This window comes from Chiloscyllium plagiosum, unplaced genomic scaffold (assembly GCF_037043375.1).
Source record: "Chiloscyllium plagiosum isolate Xiang-an unplaced genomic scaffold, Cpla_swu_hap1 HiC_scaffold_19, whole genome shotgun sequence".
Lineage (NCBI taxonomy): Eukaryota > Metazoa > Chordata > Chondrichthyes > Orectolobiformes > Hemiscylliidae > Chiloscyllium > Chiloscyllium plagiosum.
In genome coordinates, this window is record NW_028270157.1 from 21,382,275 (window position 1) to 21,405,497 (window position 23,223).

The following is a 23,223-nucleotide window of genomic DNA, read 5'->3' on the forward strand; positions in this document are numbered from 1 at the left end:
TGTCTCCACACTATAAGTAATCTAATCTAATCTAATCTTTACTGGTGCTTGCTGTACCAATAATTATGGAAACTGGACTTCTTTTACATATGACTATCTTTAATATTAGATTGCAAAATATTAAACCATTGAATCAATAGCAGGTTTAAAAACCATTGTTATAAAATTTTAATTTAATTATGCAGTGTTTTAAAAATACAGATTTGCTTTTATAATGACTTAAAAATTGCACAGGAGAAAGTGAGGACTGCAGATGCTGGAGATCAGAGTCGAAGGATGTAGTGCTGGAAAAGTACAGCACGTCAGGCAGCATCCAAGGAGCAGGAGAGTAGACATTTCAGCCGTAAGCCCTTCATCAAGAATATAAAGTCTGATGAAGGGCTTATGCCTGAAACGTCGACTCTCCTGCTCCTTGGACGCTGCCTGACCAGCTGTGCTTTTCCAGTACCACACTCTTCGACTTAGAAAATTGCTCATAATACTAACCACATTCTGTCATTAGGTACAGCAAGCTTTATACCTAATGACCTTTGTTTTAAACAGGTATTATAGCACAGGAAGTGAAGGAAATCCTGCCATCAGCTGTAAGAGAGGTCGGGGATATCACCTATACCAATGGTGATAAGATCGAGAATTTCCTTATGGTTGACAAAGTAATAGAATTTGGAATTTCTAATATTTGTGACTGTTTTGTGATCTGAAATATTCAGAAATATTGGCAATTTCTTTGGCTTTAACCTTATAGACTCCTTGACAGTTAACATATTAGTACGTGAATCAACATTGATGCATTCTTTGAAAAGCTGTCTTTCAGCATGTTAGTGATTAAAACTGTTTGAATATATGCTTGCCATAAAAGATCTTCAAAACAAAAATCACAAGGTAATGACTGGAACCCCAATTTGCATTTGATAATGAGAAACCAATTTCGACTTTCTGTGAAATAAAAGCTAGATTGCATGCTACAACATTTACACACCTCTAATGAAGGTCAAATGAATGTAGAGTTATAAAACACCTTTCACTTTTTAATTGTTATAACTTTGTTTAAATACTCATTGCAAAGAATGTGTAATCGTTAACTTTTGACGTGATAATTGCTTGTTGTTTTCAATCTTTCGTTCCTCATTCTAAGATGAAAATGTGCTTTGCAGTTTACTCTGTAACGCTCTGAAAGACCTATCTCTTCACACAAAAGACTAAAAGGATGTTTGTCCAATTCACATTGTTTTCTTAAGGTTAAGCCCCAAGTTCTGTTAACAGCTCGATAAATATTCTCCTCCATTAAAATTAACACACACTATTTAATTATGATTATTCTCTTTCTTGTTCTAAATGGCCTAACCAAGACTCCATTCGCTACACTATTCCATCGGTAACAGCTTTAAAGTTCCTCTTGTATTTTATTCTATTCTTCATATGATCAACTGAAAAGACTAATTGACAAATCCAACAAGTTTACTTTGATATTGCCATTGGCTGCATCGCACCTACATCTAGGGAGCTCATGAAGGAAGTATCAAACACAATATTAAAGCTACTTAAGTTAAAGCAGGTGCTATTTAGAATGTTTTTCGTCCAGCGGTTGCTATGAAGGCAGCCCAAATCTTTTCTCTCTTTATAAGACACTTAATTGGTAGTTAGTAATTTTAAAGAAAATTGATGTCACTGTTAGTCTTATTGTTACTCCAACTGTTGTACAGATTTATGGATTTCTCCCTTCTTTCATCAGCTAAAGGCCAATGTTGACTTTTTCCTGTAGGAACAGATTTTCATGGAGAATGTCGGAGCAGTGAAAGAGTTATGCAAGTTGACTGACAATTTTGAAAAAAGAATTCAAGAATTAGAAGTCTGGAACAAAAATCTTGCCAAGCTGAAGTTGATTGGGAGTGTGAAATCTAAGACGAGTGAGAAAAATAGCAGGTGTGTATACTTTCCAATTTATATCTTGTAATAATTAACTTCACAGAAAAAGTGAACTACTTATATGTGGCCCTGCATGGATAATTTCTCTCTAGAATGGGGCATTTGGCCACATACATGAATTTCCATAGTTCTTGTAGTGATTTGGCAAGTCTTGTCAGAAGAAGAAATAAATCCACAAAAATGACCATGTATTCCTAGACTTGGGAAAGAAACAATTCCCTGAAGTTCCCATCTTAATTACTTTTGGTACTTGGTGCTGGAAGTGATTATGAAAGGCTGACGTGAAGAGGATTAAAATAGTCTGACATCACTCATTGGATAATCACTCATACTAACATTATCTGGGAATGCCCAAGTCCTTGTAATGCCTGTGAAGCTGGATAAGGGTACATGCAGCAAAAGAGAAGGAAACTAAATTAATATAAAAAAAAGAAAATTAAAGAAAAGTTGTACTTTGTTTCACAAGTTATTTCCATGAACACTACATCATACTATTACCACAATATACTAATGTGTAAATGATGCTAAAATATAATTATCATTACTATTTTAATGATACTAAAATGGTATAATTAAGTGGTATCTGTAACTAACTTGCTATAAACATATTCCATGATTAATTACATCATTAGCTGTGTGAAACAACATATTAATAATTCGTTACAACAATGAGTATATGCCTGTGATAGTCTGTATTCTTTCTTAAAACAGAAATAGATAACATTAGCTTTATTCGTGTTTGTAAAAACCTTCTCTGGTATTAAAAATATATAAATACAACCTTAGATCAAGGGAGAATGAATGATTGTGCTTTTGTTTGGGTTCTTTGGGTCTTGAGATAAGCTCAGTCCAGACTTCTTGGAAGGTTTTAAATTATGTTTATTGTTGCACAGTACAGGATAAGGCAGCAATGCAGAGTGCTGTCCTGTAAAGGATAAGGCAGCAATGCAGACTGCTGTGGTGTACAGGATAACGCAGTAATGCAATGTGCTGTGCTGTACAGCATAAGGCAGCAATGCAGACTGCTGTGGTGTACAGGATAAGGCAGCAATGCAGAGTGCTGTGCTGTAAAGGATAAGGCAGCAATGCAGACTGCCGTGGTGTACAGGATAACGCAGTAATGCAATGTGCTGTGCTGTACAGCATAAGGCAGCAATGCAGACTGCTGTGCTGTACAGGATAAGGCAGCAATGCAGAGTGCTGTGGTGTACAGGATAAGGCAGCAATGCAGAGTGCTGTGCTGTACAGGGTAAGGCAGCAATGCAGAGTGCTGTGCTGTACAGGCTCCAACACTGATTAGAACATGAACTTATGACGACTGAGGTCTCAGTGACATCATCTCAGTTGTTCATCACATAATGATTAAACTCTATCACTACAAGAAGTCAGCATCTTGCTGAGTACTTCCTTTTACTCTGAGGAAAACTGGAATTTTATTTTGGCTCTTTATCTGATTTTGTTTTTTAAATCTTGCCAACTATAACATTTTTTTGAAGAGTCATTTACCCGGGAATGAAGGGAATTTAAGGCCAAACTCACTGCTCGTTCCTGCACTATTCACTCTCTCTCATCCTGCTTATGCCCATCTTTTGTATTCTTTTTGTTCAACCCAGCTGATTCCATTTCTGCATCCCTGTGTGACCAATTCTTCAACTTCAATCATCAGCTGAGATGGAGATATGTGGCTCTTTGAACACAATTCAGTGCATTTATGCATTTTTTTTTTTAGAAAAAATGTTATTTCTTTTAGCATATCAAAAGCGAAGCTAACATTTGTTAACTTTGTGTTTTTTAAAGCATATTTCGCCGGGCAAGCAACATGACAACACCAAAGAAACCTGTTATGGCCAAACACAGGGTAAGTGCAGCAAATTTGAATGATGTTATTTCATCAGTTCCTTTCCTGTTGGAGATGTGAGCAACATGGAAGAGTATTTGTTTGAAATGCCAGCATTTCTGCATCAAAATTATGAGGGGGTGGGACTATGCATGCAGGAGAGAGCGTAGTCCAGTGTTGAGTGTAGGTAACCATAGGGCCAGGTTAGAAAGCTTGTTCTGGTTCACCCTTTTGCCCTCTTAACCTCACCGCGCCCTCCTTGGCCATTCATATCAGATTTAAGACCCGCCTACTCCAGAAGTGTGTAACAGTATCTTTGAACAAGTTGAATGGAAAGTAGCTGGAGTGGGATAATATGGGTGATTACTGGTGATGATTAACAGTTTTTAAAAAAAACAAAAAAAGTGGTGATTTGGTGGGAAAGCTGTTCCATTGTGTGTGATAATACTTCTGGATGTAAAAAAAGGAAAAAAAAATGCAGAGTAGGCCATGTCAGGCTGGCTATAAACAAGGCCAACCAGCAAGCTGTGGAGAGGGTTATATCTGCCAACTATCCTGTCCCTCTTCCGTGTTTATGTCCATGCCTGGCTATTATTGGAGCGGTAATGTGTATTGTCCATCAACGCTTTCACTGCCTTTAGAGAGAAGTGGGATACAGTGCTTTATTTCCTGCTCCAACTCGATTTTGATTAAGTTCCTTCCCTTTCTCCATACCATCCCCACCATTTCTGATGGTTCATATCGCCCATAGTGGGCTTTGCTTGTAAATTTCGAGTTGGCTGCACGGAAGATTAATACTTGGCTTCCTTACTGTGGTTTGTTTGAACTTTGCAGTTTGAATTTGATGTAAATGGAGGCCAACTTCTTAGTAGAACAGGAAACAGGGGCTTCAGCATCCAGATCCTATTCCCCCAATTTGTAAGCTCGGGGAGTCTGTAAAACTCCACAAAAATCCAGCCCAAAGCCTGAATTAATGAAGTATTCGTATACCTAGATTAATATTAATTCCTGTGGTGCGGATCTCAGCAGTGAATCCAGAATTGGAGAATGTGGCACTGTGGCACAGTGGTTAGCACTGCTGCGTCACAGCATCAGAGACCCGGATTCAATTCCCGCCACAAACTGACTGTGTGGAGCTTGCACATTCTCCCCGTGTCTGCGTGAGTGTGCTCTGGTTTCCTCCCACAGTCCAAAAAATATGCAGGTGAGGTGAATTGGCCATGCTAAATTGCCTGTAGTGTTAGGTAAATGTAGGGGAATGGGTCTGGGTGGGTTGCGCTTCGGCAGGTCGGTGTGGACTTGTTGGGCCGAAGGGCCTGTTTTCACACTGTAAGTAATCTAATCTAATGTGAACCTTAGTTGAGAGTGTGTTGCTGGAAAAGCACAGCAGGTCAGGCAGCATCCAAGGAGCAGGAAAATTGATGTTTTGGGCCAGAGCCCTTCATCAGAAACTGACTGATTTGTTGTGCTTTTCCAGCAACACACTTTCAACTCTGATCTTCAGCATCTGCAGACCTCACTGTCTCCATCATGTGAACCATAGCTAATTCACATGGATTGATGCACTGAATGTAACGGGCAATGAAGCACTGTACCTAGCACCACCTGAAAACCAGAGACTGACCTGCAACAGTGCTGTCTTAATATTCAAGCTCTACTGAAGAAGCCAAGTAGTGCACCAGCAAACTGCAGCCAACATATCAATGGGAAACGTTGAGTGGTTCCATAGTTGAGAGCAGGTTCTCCTCCAGGCTGCATGTGAAAGATAGAAGATAATTTTCCTGCCTGGCCAAAGAAGCCTGGATGGAGATAACATTGGAGGTCAGCAATCATGAGTCAATCAAAGCTCATGAGCCTTCTTAATGCAGCAATGTGTTGCTGTGGAGTCCCTGTACACATATGGATCCCTGGAAGGAATTAGATGCATAAAAGTTCAATGCAACTGCATCACACATCTGCTGCATGGGTTTTCAGTAAGATCCTGATGAAGGGCTTATGCCCGAAACATCAATTTTCCTGCTCCTTGGATGCTGCCTGACCTGCTGTGCTTTTCCAGCGTCACACTCTCCACTTTGTTCTCCAGCATTTGTAGTCCTCCCCTTCTCCTGGATCAGTTGTCTTGCTTGTATTCCCCATTATCACACAATGCTGTTGGATGAGTTTATTCCCCGGTTCCCAGGAATCCAGCTGGACACTGTAGCACTGCACCTGCACTTGCTCTGCTGAGAAGCCATGGCCACAATTGAAACCACTGATCCTCAGAGCTGTTTCCCATTCGAGATGACCCACTGACACATGTTTCTCAGCCTCAGTTTCTCAGCCTGCAAGTTCCCGTTCCTCGGAGCTGGTCCAACAACATTTTCCCCTCAGTTTTGACTTCTGCCTCTTGCCCCACAGTTTGGTACCCCCTTTCTTTCAACCATCTACAGCACACTAGAGGCAACTGTGATATGACTGACATCCATATGTGAACCTGAAGATTCTCCTAGCTCCTATCAGCGCTCTGTGTTCAGGAATTTGAATGCCCGTGATCCCAATGTGCTGCTTATTCAATTTGGAACACTACACCTCACTTGATTGCATTTGATTCATTGTTAATTGTCTACATGACATGCACAGTTTGTTTCCTGCTGCATTTTAGTCATAACTCACATTGAAAGCTTCCTGCAGCTGGAAAAATGTAGAATCAATATCGAACCATTGTGTTTCCTCTCCCAGTTCTATGTCTGTCCATCCTCCCATCCTGCTTTGTAGTTAGATTGAGCAAGCCATATTAGATTACACCCTTATTTATGCCTGACTGACATGCTTCCAATTGAACACCAATAGAATTTCCAGAAGAATCACTTCATACAAATTCTAGATTAGTGTGGTGCTGGAAAAGCACAGCAGTTCAGGCAGCATCCGAGGAGCAGGAAAATCGACGTTTCGGGCAAAAGCCCTTCATCAGGAATAGAGGCAGAGTGCCTACAGGGTGGAGAGATAAATGAGAGGAGGGTGAGGGTGGGGAGAAAGTAGCATAGAGTACAATAGGTGAATGGGGGTGGAGATGGAGGTGATAGGTCAGAGAGGAGGGTGGGGGAAGGTAGCAAAGAGTACAATGGGTGGATGGGGGTGGGGATGGAGGTGATAGGTCAGAGAGGAGAGTGGGGGAAGGTAGCAAAGAGTATAATGGATGAATGGGGTTGGGATGAAGGTGATAGGTCAGAGAGGAGGTGGAGTGGATAGGTGGGAAGGAAGATAGGCAGGTAGGACCAGTCATGGGGACAGTGCTAAACTGGAAGTTTGGAACTGGGGTGAGGTGGGGGAAGGGGAAATGAGGAAACTGGTGAAGTCCACATTGATGCCCTGGGGTTGATCTCTCTACCCTGCAGGCACTCTGCCTCTATTCCCGATGAAGGGCTTTTGCCTGAAACATCGATTTTTCCTGCTCCTCGGATGCTGCCTGAACTGCTGTGCTTTTCCAGCACCACTCTAATCTAGAATCTGGTTTCCAGCATCTGCAGTCCTTGTTTTTACCTCATTTCATACAAACACAATCCTTCATGTATTACCCATATCAAGGGTCAAATTCCGTGCAAGCATATCATTCCATTTTCGCTAGAATTTTGGTACATTTTTCTATAATGCATGAAAATGGTACATCCTATATGGAATAATTTTTAATGATGGCATTGCTCATCATATTAATTTTTTTGTTGATGACATTTAGTCTTTTAAGCTACTTGTGAAACTTTGTCTTTTAAATAAATTCTGCAAAGGCTCTGGCATCAGAAAGTTGGCTAATCTCAATGTAAAAGTTTTGTTCTTAATTATTTGTAAACAGGCCTACCTTAACCAGCATAAAGGTGACTGCTCTCTTCAGAAGGTTTTCCATATTGTCATCATGGCTCTAATGGGTCTCATGGCCTTTTGGTAAGAAACTAAACTTGGTAAACATCATGCAGCAGTTTCTCAATTTGTTGTTCTGCATTTGTTAGTTTCTGCTTCAGGGCTATGATTGCAGCTATGATCTGTAATTCTTCAGTGTTTGCCCCAGCCAGGGGGATAAAGAAAACATGTTGAACTTGCTGGTTTACTTATAATGTCCCATTTACTGTTCCCTGGATGAGAGAAGCAATTCATTTCAATCTTGTGTCAATGACTGCTCTTTACTTGACCCATTGTAATAATGTAAATAAGCGTGCCATGATCTTCCATTTTCATATTATCTTCCAATGAATAACCTATTCACTGTTTCTGCTGACCAGGACTGCACAAAACCTCCTATTATAGGTTCAACAGAATGTATAACATCTAGTTTAATATTCAGTTCGTACCAAATGTCAGAAAGCTGAAAGAACAAGATGTAACAAAATGAAGTAGAATTGATATGCTAATTTTAAGTTTTAAAGTAGATGACTGAAGAAAGCAAAGTCTGAGGGAGCTAAGAGTTCTACAGTTGTGAGAATAATTGAGTGAAATGAGTTGGAGGATGAGTGTGGGAACATTAGAATTTTTACTACTGAAGGGTAATTGTGCCATGCCATTTTGTTGCCTAGTTTTAAATATTCTGAAGAACTTCTGGAACTGTTATTGACTTAATTTTCCATTGGATGTTTGGTTAAATGTGAAGCCAGCGAAAAAGAAATGAAGACATTAATCTCAATTTAATATTCATGGCAATATGACTAAAATGACTAAACAATAAACGATCCTTAACTTGACAATTCAACCTCCTTTATTGGGGCAGTCATATTGTGGAGAATGATTCACCCTGTTCACTGACACGGAGTTAGGATCTGCCAATGCCACTTAGCTCGTGATGTTGTTACTGCTTTGGTTCAAAAGTGGACAAAGTATTTGAGATCGAGGTGAGGCGAAAGTGACTGTCCTTGTCATCACAGCAGCATTTGACTGAGTGTGAGATTAAGGAATCCTAGCAAAACTGCATGTGATGGGAAAACTCTCTCCTGCTGTTTTTGGATGCCAATAATCTCAATCTTGAGAGATTGATGCAGGAGTTTTTCAGGGGAATGTCCCAGTTCCAACTATATTCAACTGCTTCATCAGTGACCTTTCCTCTAACATAAGGTCAGACGTGGGATGTTTGCACAATATTCAGCACCATTTGTGACCACTTAGATACAGAAGCAGGATGAGCCCAAATATGGCAAGACCTGGTTGTTGCCCTCGGGCCATTAAATGGGAGGCAATGTTTTCATGAAACAGATATCAGGTAATGTTGAATTCCAACATGAATTCTAACCACATCCCCTTGACATTCAATGGCATTCCCATTGCTGAATCCCCACACATTAAATTTCTGGGGTTAATATTGACCAGAAACTGAACTGGTCAGCCATATAAACGCTGTGTTTGTAAGCGCTGGCCAGAGGCAGGGAATTCTTTTGTGAATCTGTGACACTTATATCTTGTGAAAGAATTAAGAAAAAAACTTCACACATATGCACGCCTTCCTGCCATTTCAAAATGTTGTATCCAATGGAAAATAGTTTTCTGATTGATCCAGTAAATCTATCTCGTATTGATATTACTTGTACAGTCATTCTTTATTTTGTGGCATGAGAAAAACCTCTGGTTATCATTGAAATCATAGAACGTTTGCAGCACAGAAGATCAATTGTCCATGCATCTGCACCAGCTGTACTACCCACCCAATCTAATCCAATATTGCGGCATTAAATTTGTGTTCCAACACATGAGTATCCAACTAGATATCTTTTAAATGAATTGAGAATCTCTGCTTCTGCTATCTTTGAAGAGAGTTCCAGACCCCTTATGCTCTCTGGGTGAAAAATGTTTCCTCATCACACCTCTAATCTTTCTACAAATCAATGCTCTATTGTCCTGACCTCTCTGCTAAAGTAGATAGACACTGTTGTCATTACTTAAACCCCTCACAATTTTGTACATCGCAATTTAATCTCTACTAGCTTCACCTATTCCAATAACAACCATCTGAGCCTATCCAATATTTCCTGACCTGCAATTTTCCCATCCAGACCAGAACTGCAGACAGTATTCAGGTTGTTGCCTAACATTATTTATACTGTTTCAGGGTAACATCTCTTATCTTATATTCTAGGTTAATAACAGAAATGACTCTGCATGCCTTTTTAATCAGCTTAGTGACCTATCCTGCTACCATCAAGGATCTGTGGACATTTTGCTCCAAGTTCCCCTATCACTTATTCCTCTGCCTCGTTTGATCTCCCCAAATGTATCATCTCACACTTCCTCTTCATTGTGCCAATTACCAATTTGATTATAACAGCATAAGTGTGAGTGGAATCTTTGTTTCTTGATAGATGAACAGAGCATATATTTGCTACAATTGTAGTGGCTTCCTAAGTAGCAATGGATGAGGAATGGCTATTTGTATGGCCATAATCCATTTGTTTCCTGAAAATCAAGCTTGCTTACCTACAATAATAGGCTCTGAGTTTAAGCTCTACCTACTTCAGTTTAAGTGAAAAGGTGCTGGTAACACTAGCTCTTGTAGAATACAATGTCCGGCTCTCTTGTTATGTTTTCATTGTCATTGCATTTCAACAGTGAACTCAGGGAACAGTTAGTGACAGCAGAACAGTAGCTTTTAACTAAGACAGTTTGGGCTTGAATAAGTTGAATCAGTTGAAACTTTTATTTACACTTAAGCCAAATTAACCAGAGGTAAGGAAAATTAATTGTTTATCTATAGAGTTATTTATATTAGTTATGTGACAAATAACACTTCCTTTTTGTGACAGTGTCATTTTGATATCCGCACTTTACGTACTAACGTTGAATGAAGAACGAAGTGCTGTTAACAAGCTGAATGAAAGGTAAATACTTTGTAATACATCAGTACAACTACCTCTAAATTTTTGCTGTTTACATTTCCTGACCATCTTGCTGTTTGTAACAAAATAAAAGTCAGCTTTTTGGTTGGCGATATGTTTAGTTTTAAATAAAGATTTCACAAAAATATGTTAACTCACTGATTATGTTTACTGTTACAGCTTTATTTCAGAGTCATTTACAACAAACAAGCATGCTACCTTTATAACATATACAGCATTGCCAGGTAAATTGTTTCCCTGAATGCATTTGAAGTGTTAAATAGTTTTTAAAAATTATCAAATGTTTTGTAACATAAGCATGCTTTGCCCATTTTATCTTTTAACAGAAAATGCAAGTTTAGTTTATGCAACAGCAACCTCTGAAATTCCCCGGCCTGAAATAAGCTTCTGTAATATCCTACCTTGTGTCACTGTGCAGTGTTGTGCACTTCAATCACAAAAAAAAGACATTTCTAATGATTGGACAAACAGGAGAATTGCCAAAGGTCTTGTACAAAACTACTTTCAACCAAGTAAGATTTTATGATTCTCTAATCAATTTAAAGAAATTAGCATTTACATTTAAAAAATATTTATACTATTTTCTTTTCCAAGAACACCAATAGTTGATGGTACTTGCATTGCATAGTCTGTATCGTGTTTTGAATTCCCAAGTGCACATTTTAATGTGATGATATCTATTCCTGATACATAATAAAGGTTCTCCACTGTTTTGTCTAGGGATGGATATAAACAGACAAATAAGTCACTTAAGTAACTTACCTCTTATTTGGTTAAGAATGATTATAAAGGACCTTCACCAGCAATCCTATGCTGGGTATCAGGATAAGTAAAGTGCAGAAAATATCTTGGAGCAGGTTAAACTTCCATAATGCAATGAGTGATAGTGATGGTGAAGACCATAATTTGAGCTTTTTATTATGGTCAAGAATTGTTGCTGTTTGAAAATATTTACTTACAGAAAACAGATTTGAACTATGTATCACTACACTAATTTAGTGAAATGCCTGACTGGTGCACCAATATAGTTTCTCCTGGATTTTGTTTTTCTGTTCTCGTAGTAAGCTCCAGAGAAAACAAATTGTAATACATCTGTCCTGAGCTTATTTCCAGCTATAAAGAATTGTGGTGTTTTATACAGTAAGTAACTTAGGACCATGAGGAAAATGGTGGGAGCAATGCTTTACACAAAGACAAGGTTTTATAACCGATACGTTGAAAAATAGATGTAAATAATGCATTCTTATTTATTACTGTTGCCACCAATCAAAAAGAGTCTATTCCATTATGAGTGTTTAATGTTGGAGAACTTGATAACAATAACAAATTCTCAGAAATAAAGTTGTATATTGGATAAACTGTTTAGAATGCCTAATTTTTAATCAAGCATTGGAGCCTTTATAGTTAGATTTCTGATTGATTGTGTGCACACAGATTTAGTCCTAAAGGGGTCCTTTCAACAGTTTACCTCCTGTTGAAAACACTGAAAGTGGTGAGCAAAATAAAATGGTCTAATGTAGACATAAAACTTTCTCGTTTTGCCAGATTTTAAATGAAATTGTAGTAAGAGATACATGAAGGTAGTTTTCATCTCCACTTACCATCTGTCTTTTCCAGCAGAATCTTTGTCCTCTCTATCCAACCTATCAGATGCTGTATTCATCAGATCATCCTCCAGCACGATACTGTCACCAAACTGAGCTGCCGCTCTCCTCTCCTTTAGCATTCTGATTGGACCTTTATTTCCCAGATACCCTATTGCAGTACTCCATCATCATCATTTCCTTTTTCCATGCAAGTTTAGGAGATGCAGCACCTATTGTTTTTGCCTCCTCCCTTCACACCATCCAAGTCACCAAAGCATTTCTCACAAATTAAACTGCAATTTACTTGCACTACTTCCGTTTTAGCTCACTGAGTTTACTGTTGACAATATGCTACCTTCTGCGTTTGAGAGATCAAATGTGGACTGAATAATCCTTTGCTGACACTTGTATCCAGTCCACTGGAGTGACTTCAAGTTTTCAGTTACCTGACATTTTGTTTCCCCCGACCTTCTGTCTTTGGCTTGTTATGATGTTCCATTGAAGCTCAATGCAAGCCCAAGAGACAGCACCTCAACGTTTGACTGAGCAATGTGCTGCCTCTGAACTCAACATTTGCATTCATCACTTTTAGATCAAAGCTTCTACTCACACTTCACTTCCTCCTCTTTGTTAGTTTGTTTTTATGCCCCCTATTCTTATTTCCTTTAATTTTTGTTCAGGCGGCAGCTATTCTGTCATTCACGCCACCTTGAGATATAGTTTTTGTTTCTTGTTCCATTTATGCTCCTTTGGTTTTGTTCCATAAAATCTTTTTCCATTTTATCTCTCCTGCCTTTCATCCTGTCACAAATTTGCTTTTATGTTTTTTTTTCTCCTTTTCTCTTCCCCTCCACCATACTTAGTTAAAACGTATTGCATTTCTAACACCAAAAGAAAAATTGCTGGACCATTTGTCAAAGCTGCCAGGCCTGCTGAGATTTTCCAGCATTTTCTCTTTTGGTTTCAGATTCCAGCATCCGCAGTAATTTGCTTTTTTTTTTGCATTTCTAACACTTCAGCTTGGATGAAAGATCACAGACCTGAATCATTGATTCTTTCTCTGATGAATGCTGCTAGAATTCCTGAGATTATTCAGCCTTTACTGCTTTTATTTTGTATTTTGGGCATCCACAATATTTTGCTTCCTGGTATTTTATTTTGACCTTCCTGGAAGAAATTCTATTTGGGCATATTATCTGCATTTTCATGTATTTTATCAAATACAATACTTCAGTTTAACTGAGCATACTGTACTGTGTGGAAAAGTTTCTGTTTACATCAGCCCATCATCTTATTCTCTTGATTGTCAGCATTTTCAAGGGAGGGCTAATCTGCTCAAAAGATCCCTTCATATCACTGATGGCACCTGTCATAACCTCACCATCATCTTTAAATTGTCAGACCACTTGTCCAACATCCAACAATGGAGGATGTGAAATTTCCTCCAATTATATATTGGGATGAACGAAACTATTGTCTTTGGTCCCTCCTACTGAACCACTAGATCCCTCTCTCTTCCTGGTGACTCTGATGCTGATGGAAATTGCTTGCAATATTGACTTATCACGTCATCAAAGTTGATGCCAATGTCTACATTTATGCCATCAGAAGACTGCTTATTTTCATCTCCATATGGTCACCAACTCCAGTCTTGTCTCAACTCATCTACCACTAAGTGCACACCTATGCTTTTATTACTTAAAGACTTGGTCATTCTGATGCATCCTGCCCGGCTTCACATTTTCCATTCATTGTAAATGTAAGGTCATCCACAACACTGCCCTTTTCCTAACTTGAATCAAGTCTTATTTGTCCCTCACTTCTGTGCTGACTGACCAACAATATCTCCTCGTTAAGCTATGTCTTGATTTTTATATTTCTATCTTTGTCTTCTAATTACTTCATTGTCTCACCACAAGCTATTTACATAAGCTCCCGCAATCCTATACCTCTCCCAGATATGTATATTCCTCAAATTTTGGGCTCATAAGCATCCTGATTTTAATTACTCTATCATGGATAAACATGCCTTTGGCTGTCTTGTCGTAAGTTCTGATCTCATTAAACATTCCACCTGTTCCTTAAGGTGTTGCATGAAAATATTCATCTGTCTTAATATTTCCTTATATGGCTTGATATGAACATTTGTTTGTTCAACTACATATGTATCTTTGAATGTCTGGTCTGACTCATTAGGTTTTTAAACCTTTGTTTGACTGTTAACAGTTATAGAGCTTAAAAGGTATTGAAACTAGCACAAGATGTGCACGTTTTGTTTTTCTACATGATGAGTTTTGCTTCTTTTGTTCAATAACTTCAACTGCAACATATTTTCAGTTCCAAGATTTCAATAAATCACAGATATGCTTGTTCTGTATATTATACTCAAATGTTAGATAACAAGGTTTTGAATTCTTCTTTCAGAACTGGTAACAAGCCAAATAAATATGAAGAGAAATCAAAATAGTGATTGTAAGTAAAATCTTTAGTTTGTTTCTATGTCTTCAATAACAAATTGGTAACTATTGATTTTTTAAAAAAAGTTGTATAATGTTGTGATAAAATATAACATTTGTTAATTTAGTTACATGTTTCCTAAACGAGAGTGATCTATTTCAGAATGTTTCCCTAGCATTGGGATTTGAAAATGATCCTACAATGCATCATAGACCAGGAATTAAAAAGACAGCAAAGAGACTGACTGCTTGTTTTTAAACAGCAAAGATTTTTTTATAAATCTCTCGATAAAAATTGGTAATGGGAAACATTGTTGATGTAAGATAGATGATGCTTTAATGAGCAATAAGGAAATATACAGGAACCTTTATAGGATGATAAAAGACAGATCTGATCCGGATTTTGACAACATTCCCAACTTTACCATTTTCACTCAATACAGTATTCGAGTATCAGCCTAAATTATGTCTGAAGTGATATGTCACTTAAGTGACATTATGTCTTATGTCTTCACAACTTCAAGCTTGTGACTCAGGCTTCAACTATTCTGTCATATAATAAATAATCATAGATAAGATTGAAACAATCAATCCATACTTGTCAAGTCAATACATTTATTGTATTATATGAAAAATATAAGACATAATGTTGTTACACTAGGTTTTAAGCTAAACATGATAGTAAGAGAAACTTGGCTTTCCCTCAAGACGAGTTAAGTATGTAATAGAATAACCATTACAGGCTTCTGGGTATACAAGTCTTGATGGGCTGAATGATCTTTACTGAAATATATTAATTTGGTGTCAACTTTCATCGCTTTGTTCTACAAATAAATAGTGGTAAAACATGCATTGTTATATTTGCTGTACAGAGCACTGGCACTTAAGAGCTATAAAGAAATGTATGCATCACAGAACTGATTAAGAATGATTGGGTCATTTGGTGAAATGTATTTCAGTAAAGTTGATATTTTGAACAGTTACATTGGTTGAAAAATTGTTTTGCAAATTGAATTTTATTGATTTTGGTTTGTTTTTGATATTCATAGGGTTTGATACATCTATTAGATCAATAAGAGTTATGGAAAGTCAGCAACAAATTGACCAACATTACTGTGTTAAAGGAATTCATTGTGGGTTAGTTACTTTAAATATTATTGATATAACAATTTCATTTCTCAGAAAGCAATCCTACTTCAATTGGTGTTTTTCTATTATGTTTTTCAAATTTATGGTCAGAGTTGGGAAAATATCAAACCAATGTTGATTGGAATTTAACTTGGGCATGGCTCTATTTGTGATAGGTCAGACACCAAGATACAGTATATGTTACAATTAATTCTTGAGAATAATATTTCCCTCTGCTAATTATATTCATATGTTTCTTAGTTGTCATTTCATTTTTCAGTTTTGTAGAAGGGGTTTTTCTCATAATTTTTTTTGTGTTTATTTCTAACCTTGGTTTTGTTTAGATTAGATTAGATTACTTACAGTGTGGAAACAGGCCCTTCGGCCCAACAAGTCCACACCGCCCCGCGAAACGCAACCCACCCATACCCCTTACCTAACACTACAGGCAATTTAGCATGGCCAATTCACCTGACCTGCACATCTTTGGACTGTGGGAGGAAACCGGAGCACCCGGAGGAAACTCACGCAGACACTGGGATAACATACAAACTCCACACAGTCAGTCACCTGAGGCGGGAATTGAACCCGGGTCTCTGGCGCTGTGAGGCAGCAGTGCTAGCCACCGTGCCGCCCACGGTTTAATTTTCCAATGGTTTCGTTTTTATTACATTTGTAGTCTGTACTTCAAGTGATAGGACCATAATTGCTCCATCCCACTTTACACTCTAATTATGTTAATTCTTCGTCCAATGATAGCATTGATTACGAATCTTTTGGCTTTTCTAGTGTAGTGGTCATGTCCCTACCTCTGAACCAGGAGGCTAAGATTCAAGTCTTCATCTGCTCCAGAGGTGTGTAATATCATCTCTAAAAAGGTTGATCGGAAAATATCTGGGTTGCTAATTTCGCAGAGTGATGAGTGAGGAAAAACTTTGTAAAATAGTTAAATGAGAGCCGAGTCTTTCTGTTTTACTCTTGGACTATAATTGCATAATCAGGTTGTAAGGCTTTTGAAGGATGCAGATCAAAAGATACCAATTGTAGTCATTTTGGCTTGTGCAGTCACATGCCATTAAAGGGTATTTCACCTCTGTTTGAGTAATGAGTGGGCTAAATTCATTTAAACTGTTATTTAAAATAGTATAGCTGTTTTTTTTACTGTATATGTAGTCCTTGGAATTCAAAGTTTAATAACTATGTGCTTTGCATGACTGATGAAACTACTGTACTTTGTTTTCAAATTAGTTTTGTTTTCACTACTCATCTTTCAGGAATGGCAGCTATAGCTACGTAATTCCAATCAACAAGTATACACCTGTTAATATGAGAATTACTTTGGAAATGAAGTAAGTACTATTATAAAGATTTGTATTTTATATTCTTTCTAAATCAAACCCTAATTAGCCTATAAGTACCAATATTTATTTGTAATCATACCTTCTATTGTTTCCCATGGATTAAACTTAATTCAAGCCTGTTGTTTGAAATGAATTATTTAATGAAGTTTCTTATATTTTCTAATGGATTTTGTTTAAGAATATTTAAAAGTTTTTTAAGCATGCTGATGTGATTTTTCTGTTTTGGAATACTATGTGACATTGTTGCAAGGTGACACATGAATTTTTATTTTGTACATTTGATAATGCTACAATTAATTAATAATTTGAAATATTAGCCATGGCAACATTATTAATAACGCAGTACAGGTTCGTGTTGGAAGGCAATTTTTCAGTTAAAAGGATTTGCTGTAATTTTAACTGCATTTTTGCATGATCAAATATTTGCACGTCAAAACTGCAGTGTTCTGTGCATGTATAGGTTAGAGAATGGCAACTTAGAAAAAGCTGCAAGCAAATATGCTGGGCTGATCAATGTTAGGATGGATCTCTTTGTGAAATCTTCTTGTGCATTATTTAATTAATAGGAAAAGGGAATAGCCATTCCCAAAACAATATGCCTTCTGTTTTACCACAGCTTTGTGGCCCTTGCCTATCCTTCATTAAAGAAAAATGTCCATTATTTTGGTCACCTGTATTATATAAACTTTATGTCAGGAGAAATAGAGGACTTCATATGCTGGAGATCAGAGTTGGGAGTGTGGTGCTGGAAAAACACAGCAGGTCAGGCAGCATCCAAGGAGCAGGAGAATCGATGTTTTGGGCATAAGCCCTTCATCAGGAACCTTTATGCCATGAAGAGTTACTCAGCATTAAGATTGTTATGAAAATGTGGGTATACTGTACCTTTAAGAAAGTTAAAAGCTAACAGAACTACCTGACAGCACTAAGTGTTCTCAACAAGATACAATGTAGCATGTGGTGCAGCAGTTAGTGTAGCTGTGTCCTAACAGTTTGGGGGCTCCTGTTCGGGATTTGAACTGGTGCTGACAGATTTGAATAGTTTTGGAGGTATGGAAAATCCCAGCTGATTTAAACACTTGCAGGTTAGTGTCCCAGATCTTTAAATAAAACGTAGGTGAGACAATTTGTTTAATTTCGGTGATTTGTGGTTGATTGAATTAAAAGTAAGAGAAATGGCTCTTAAAATTGCTAAAGGAGGTTCTGGGATTTGAAGATGATTCTCAAATTTGCCAAGAAAGTTTAGAAGGGAAGAAAAATGCCATACTTTCAGAATGAGCAAATAAGTTAGATTTGGGTTTTACCAAGGACAAAAGTAAAGCTGAAATTGTAATGAAATTACTCAAACACTTAGATATGTCAGAGAAACAGACAAATGCAGTAGAGGTAAAAAAAAACTTAAATTACAATTGAGGAAATTGGAGTTAGAAGATAAAGAGAGGAGAGAGAGGAAAAAGCGAGAGAGAGAAGGTTCTTGGCTGAGCAAAGGGAGAGAGAAAGAGAGAAAAGGTTCTTAGCTAAGCAAAACGAAAGAGAGAGAATTTGAACTTGTGCAGTTGCGGCTTAGTCAGCAAAGTCAAGTTAACAGGATGGAGCTTAAAAGAGAAGGTAGAAATATATATAAATATGTCAAAACTTTGCCACATTTTGATGAGAAAGATGTTGAAACCTTTATTTCATTTGAAAAATTGACTAGACAGATGAAGTAGTCGAGGATTTATGGATAATGCTAGTTCAGACTAAAGTGGTAGGCAGAGCTAATGAGATAACGGGTCAATAGATTATGAAGAGGTTAAACAGGCTATTTTAAGTGCTTATGAATTGGTACCAGAAACACAAAGAAGGAACCAGGTCAGATTTATGTTGAGTTTAAAAGAATTAAACATAATAATTTTGATCAATGGGTGTGTGCTATGAAAATAGATAGGACCTTTGAGGCTTTAAGAGAGATTATTCTGCTGGAGGAGTTTAAAAACTCACTTAGAGATGGTAAGGATTCACATGGAGGAACAGAAAGTTCAGGAAGTGAGAAGGGCAGCAGAATTAGCGCATAAGACAAGCTTCTGGCCAGAATTTCATCTTGTGAGGGATAGAAATTGGGAGAAGGGGAGATCCTACACAACGAAACCAAGAGTAGAGAGCACTGGATAAAAAAGAAGCCCAAGAGGATAGAAAGGCCTCAGGTGTTTCCACTGATGAAGTGGGACAAGTAAAGCCACAGTGCTGATCGTTAAAGAAGGGGCTGTGGGAAAAGATGAGGTAAAAGAAGCTAAGCCAGTGGCATTAGTGAAGGTAGTAAAGGAGACCCCAAGAAGAGCCGAGGAGCTGCAGGAGAGTGTACAGCCTGGGCAGGGACTGGGTATGGAATTAGTACATGATCTCTACAAAGAATTTGCCTCTGTGGGTAAAGTTTACTCGGAAAGAACAAGGGGACAATAAATTACAATTTTGAGAGATACAGGATCTAACCAGTCGCTGATAGTAAGGGATGAGCAAATATGCACCCTTTCTGACCTGTTACCCGAGAGTATGGTAATTTGTGGGATAGATAGACAGAGATTTAGTGTTCCCCTATGTAAGATCAGGTTGGAGTGCCGACTCAAGACTGGGGAAGTTACAGTGGGAGTGATTGACAGAATGTCAGTTCCAGGAATTCAGTTTGTTCTTGGGGATGATTTGGCAGAAGCCAAGGTAGAAGTGGCACCCCCTGTTGTGGAGAAGACCAGGAAACTGAGGAGTTAAAACAGAAATATCCTGGTATTTTCCGAGCCTGTTATGGTAACCAGATCCCACTATCATAAGTCACATCATGAAGTGAAAGGTTAAGACAAAGATGAAAGTGTTGAAGTTCAGTCAGCAGATACCCTGTTTGACATAATGTGTTGGAAAAACCTGAACAGGCTGAGAGTCAGACAGAAGTGTTTAGTCCTGATAGGCTAAGAAACTTGCAACAGCAAGACAAGACCTGTGGATGTGTACTCTGAAAAGAAGGCTGAGAATATTCCGGAGGGTTATTATCTTAAAGATAGAATCCTAAGATGGAAATGGAGACTACGGCAGGTTAGTGCAGAGGAGAAATGGACTGAAGTGCACCAGATTGTGTTGCCAGTAGTATACAGACAAGTGGTGTTGGGGGTAGCACATGAACTACCTGTAGGAGGTCACCTTGGGATACAAAAAACTCAGGCTAAGGTACAAAAACATTTTTATTGGCCTGGAATGCACAAGGATATGGTTAACTTTTGCCGAATGTGTCATACATGCCAAATGGTAGGTAAGCCACGGGCGGTAATAAAATCTGCACCTTTGTTGCCAATTCCCGCATTTGAAGAACCTTTCACGTGAGTTATAATTGATTGTGTCAGTCCCCTCCCAAGAACTAAAAGTGGGAACCAGCACTTGTTAACCATAATGGATGTGTCTATCAGATTTCCAGAGGCAATTCCATTACACAGTCTCAAGGTAAAAAAGGTGGTAGAGGAGTTAGTACGGGCTACCCAGAGAGATTCAGTCAGACCAAGAGTCAAATTTTACTGCTAGGCTGTTTTAGAAGTTTATGGATAGCTTAGGTGTATAGCACTTTAAATTCAATGCTTATCACCGTGAATCCCAGGGAGCTTTAGAAAGGTGGCATCAGCCCTTGAAGATCATGTTGAGAACGTACTGTCAGGATTACCTGAATGATTGATTGGGATAAAGGTATCCCATTTGTTTTGTTTGCCATTAGAGATGCCCCAAATGAATCTACTCAGTTCACATACTTTGAGTTAATATTTGAGCATGAAGTGAGATGCCCTTTGAAATTAATTAAAGAAAAATTGACAGGACCAATGACGGAGATCTCACACTTAGATTATCGGAGGTGAGGGAGAGATTAAATCAAGTAGGTAAGTTAACTAAACAGCACCTAAAGAGGACACAGCATAGAACGAAGCAGGTGGCAGATAAAATCTCTGACACTCAGACGTTTTCCCGAGGGGTGATGTGTTAGTACTGTTACCAGTGATAGAAGATCCTTTCAAAGCCAGGTCTAGTGGTCCCTATCAAATTGAGAAAAAGTTGAATCAGGTGAATTATCTAGTAAATATGCCAGATAGGAAAAAAAGGTATTAGGTATGTCATGTGAACATGTTGAAACTGTATTATACTAGAGAGAAAGAACTGGAGAAACAGGTGTTAGTTACTGCCCTGCAAAGTGAAGAATCAAATCCAGATGATGTGGATTTTGAGGTGCGTCCAAATAGATTTAAAAATGAAGAAGTCCTTGAGGAGAGTGATAGGTTAGTAAATTATCTGTCTCAGGAGCATAGAACGCAGTTGAGAGATTTGTTACTGCAGTACAAGGACATATGTAAGAATCAGATGCTATTCTACAAGAAGTAGACGTAGGGAATACTGCTCCAATAAAACAACACCCCTATTGGCTTAATCCTTTCAAATCTAGACAGGTCCAGATGGACAAGGACATCATCGAACCAAGTCAGAGTGAGTGGAGTTCGCCGATCATCTTAGTTCCTAAACCAGACGGGACTCAATGATTCTGTGTGGGTTATTGGAAGGTCAACTCCATTACAAAATCAGACTCATGTTCAATTCCTAGATTGGAAGATTGTATCGAGAAAGTCAGACAAGCCAGTTACATCAGCAAGTTGGACTTAATGCATGGTTACTGGCAGGTATCTTTATTAGAGACAGTGAAAGAAATTCCTGTGTTTGTAACCACAAATGGGCTATATCAGTTTAAAGTGATGCCCTTTGGAATGAAGAATGTACCCGCCACATTCCAAAGACTCATGTACAGAGTTGTGTCTGGGTTAACAAACTGTGCAGTCTATTTGGATGATGTAGTGATCTTTAGTAAGTCCTGACAAGATCACATGGTACAGTTGACAGAGCTCTTTGAATGACTACGAGAAACAGAACTGTTGATAAGCTTAAATAAAACTGAATTCGCGAAAGCAGAGGCGACGTCTTGGTACATAACATCGGTCATGGAAGGTTGACCCCACAGAACGCAAAGATGAAGGCCATCGAGGAATTTCCACGACCAATCTTGAAGAGGCGCTTCGATTCTTAGGACTCAGCAGATTCTATTGGAAGTTTGTTCCAAACTTCAGCAGTATAGTGGCACCGTTAACCGATTTGCTGAAGAAGAACACAAAGTTTTGGTGGACAGAACAATGCCAGGAGGCATTCGACCATTTGAAAGCCATATTAACCATCAAACCAGTTTTAGCCACACCAAACTTTTCAAAACCTTTTAAGGTCATCATCGATGCTAATGACATTGGAGTTGGAGCTGTACCCCTACAGAAAGATGAGGATGGGATTAAACTGCCAGTTGGTTACTTTTCAAAGATGATCAACATCCACCAAAGGAAAAAGAACTATTGAGTTTGGTATTGGCCTTACAGCATTTTAATGTGTATGTCACGAGCAATGTGTCAGAGATGGTTGTGTACACGGATCACAATCCCCTTACATTCTTAGAATGCTTTAAAGACAAGAATGAGGCAATTTCTTTGGAGTATTATGTTACAGACTTTTAATTTAAAATCATACATGTTGCAGGTTGTAAGAATGTAATTGCAGATGAGTTATCGTAAATTTAACTGATAAAGTTTAGATGAGATTTGTACACGTAGAAGATTCTTTATCCAAAATTGTCAGGACTAGCTGTTTTTCGAATTTCAGAATAAGTGATAGTTTGATGGTGAAATTTTAAAAATCCCACCAGAGGAGCAGACTTTCTAACTAAAACAGGCCTTGAGTAAGAATCCAGGCCTGCTGGTGCTGGGCCATGTCTTCCCACGTCGCATCTGAGTGACACACATTGAGTGGGTGTCGACTTGGGTTAATTGTTTGCACGCCAAATAACCTTGTTAATGAGAATAAAAAGTCATAAAAAACTTCAGTTTTTGGATTTTGGAACTTCTGATAAAGGATCATCTACTTGGATTTATTTAATGTTTTATATATATAATGTGTGTGTGTATATATAAATAATATGGGAAGAAGTTAAGGTGAACTTAGATTAAAGTTAATATATGTTAGGGTAATGTGTTTAAAGAATAGGAAAAGAAA

At 38.1% G+C, this 23,223-nt stretch overlaps 1 protein-coding gene across 3 annotated transcripts in view; it reads left to right on the forward strand.

Annotated features, from left to right (window-relative positions):
* The window catches only part of myrfl (myelin regulatory factor like), a 75,980-nt gene that overhangs the window by 46,576 nt on the left and 6,181 nt on the right, over positions 1 to 23,223 (forward strand). For 2 of the 3 annotated variants that reach the window (XM_087997108.1, XM_043709759.2), the window contains 10 exons: positions 544 to 653; positions 1,763 to 1,923; positions 3,724 to 3,784; positions 7,590 to 7,678; positions 10,516 to 10,590; positions 10,768 to 10,832; positions 10,935 to 11,120; positions 14,619 to 14,666; positions 15,700 to 15,787; positions 17,053 to 17,127. In XM_087997108.1, the coding sequence (XP_087853234.1) occupies positions 544 to 653; positions 1,763 to 1,923; positions 3,724 to 3,784; positions 7,590 to 7,678; positions 10,516 to 10,590; positions 10,768 to 10,832; positions 10,935 to 11,120; positions 14,619 to 14,666; positions 15,700 to 15,787; positions 17,053 to 17,127 (958 nt within the window). The remainder of the gene's footprint in view (positions 1 to 543; positions 654 to 1,762; positions 1,924 to 3,723; positions 3,785 to 7,589; positions 7,679 to 10,515; positions 10,591 to 10,767; positions 10,833 to 10,934; positions 11,121 to 14,618; positions 14,667 to 15,699; positions 15,788 to 17,052; positions 17,128 to 23,223) is intronic. The other variant, XM_087997109.1, reaches the window with a different exon arrangement.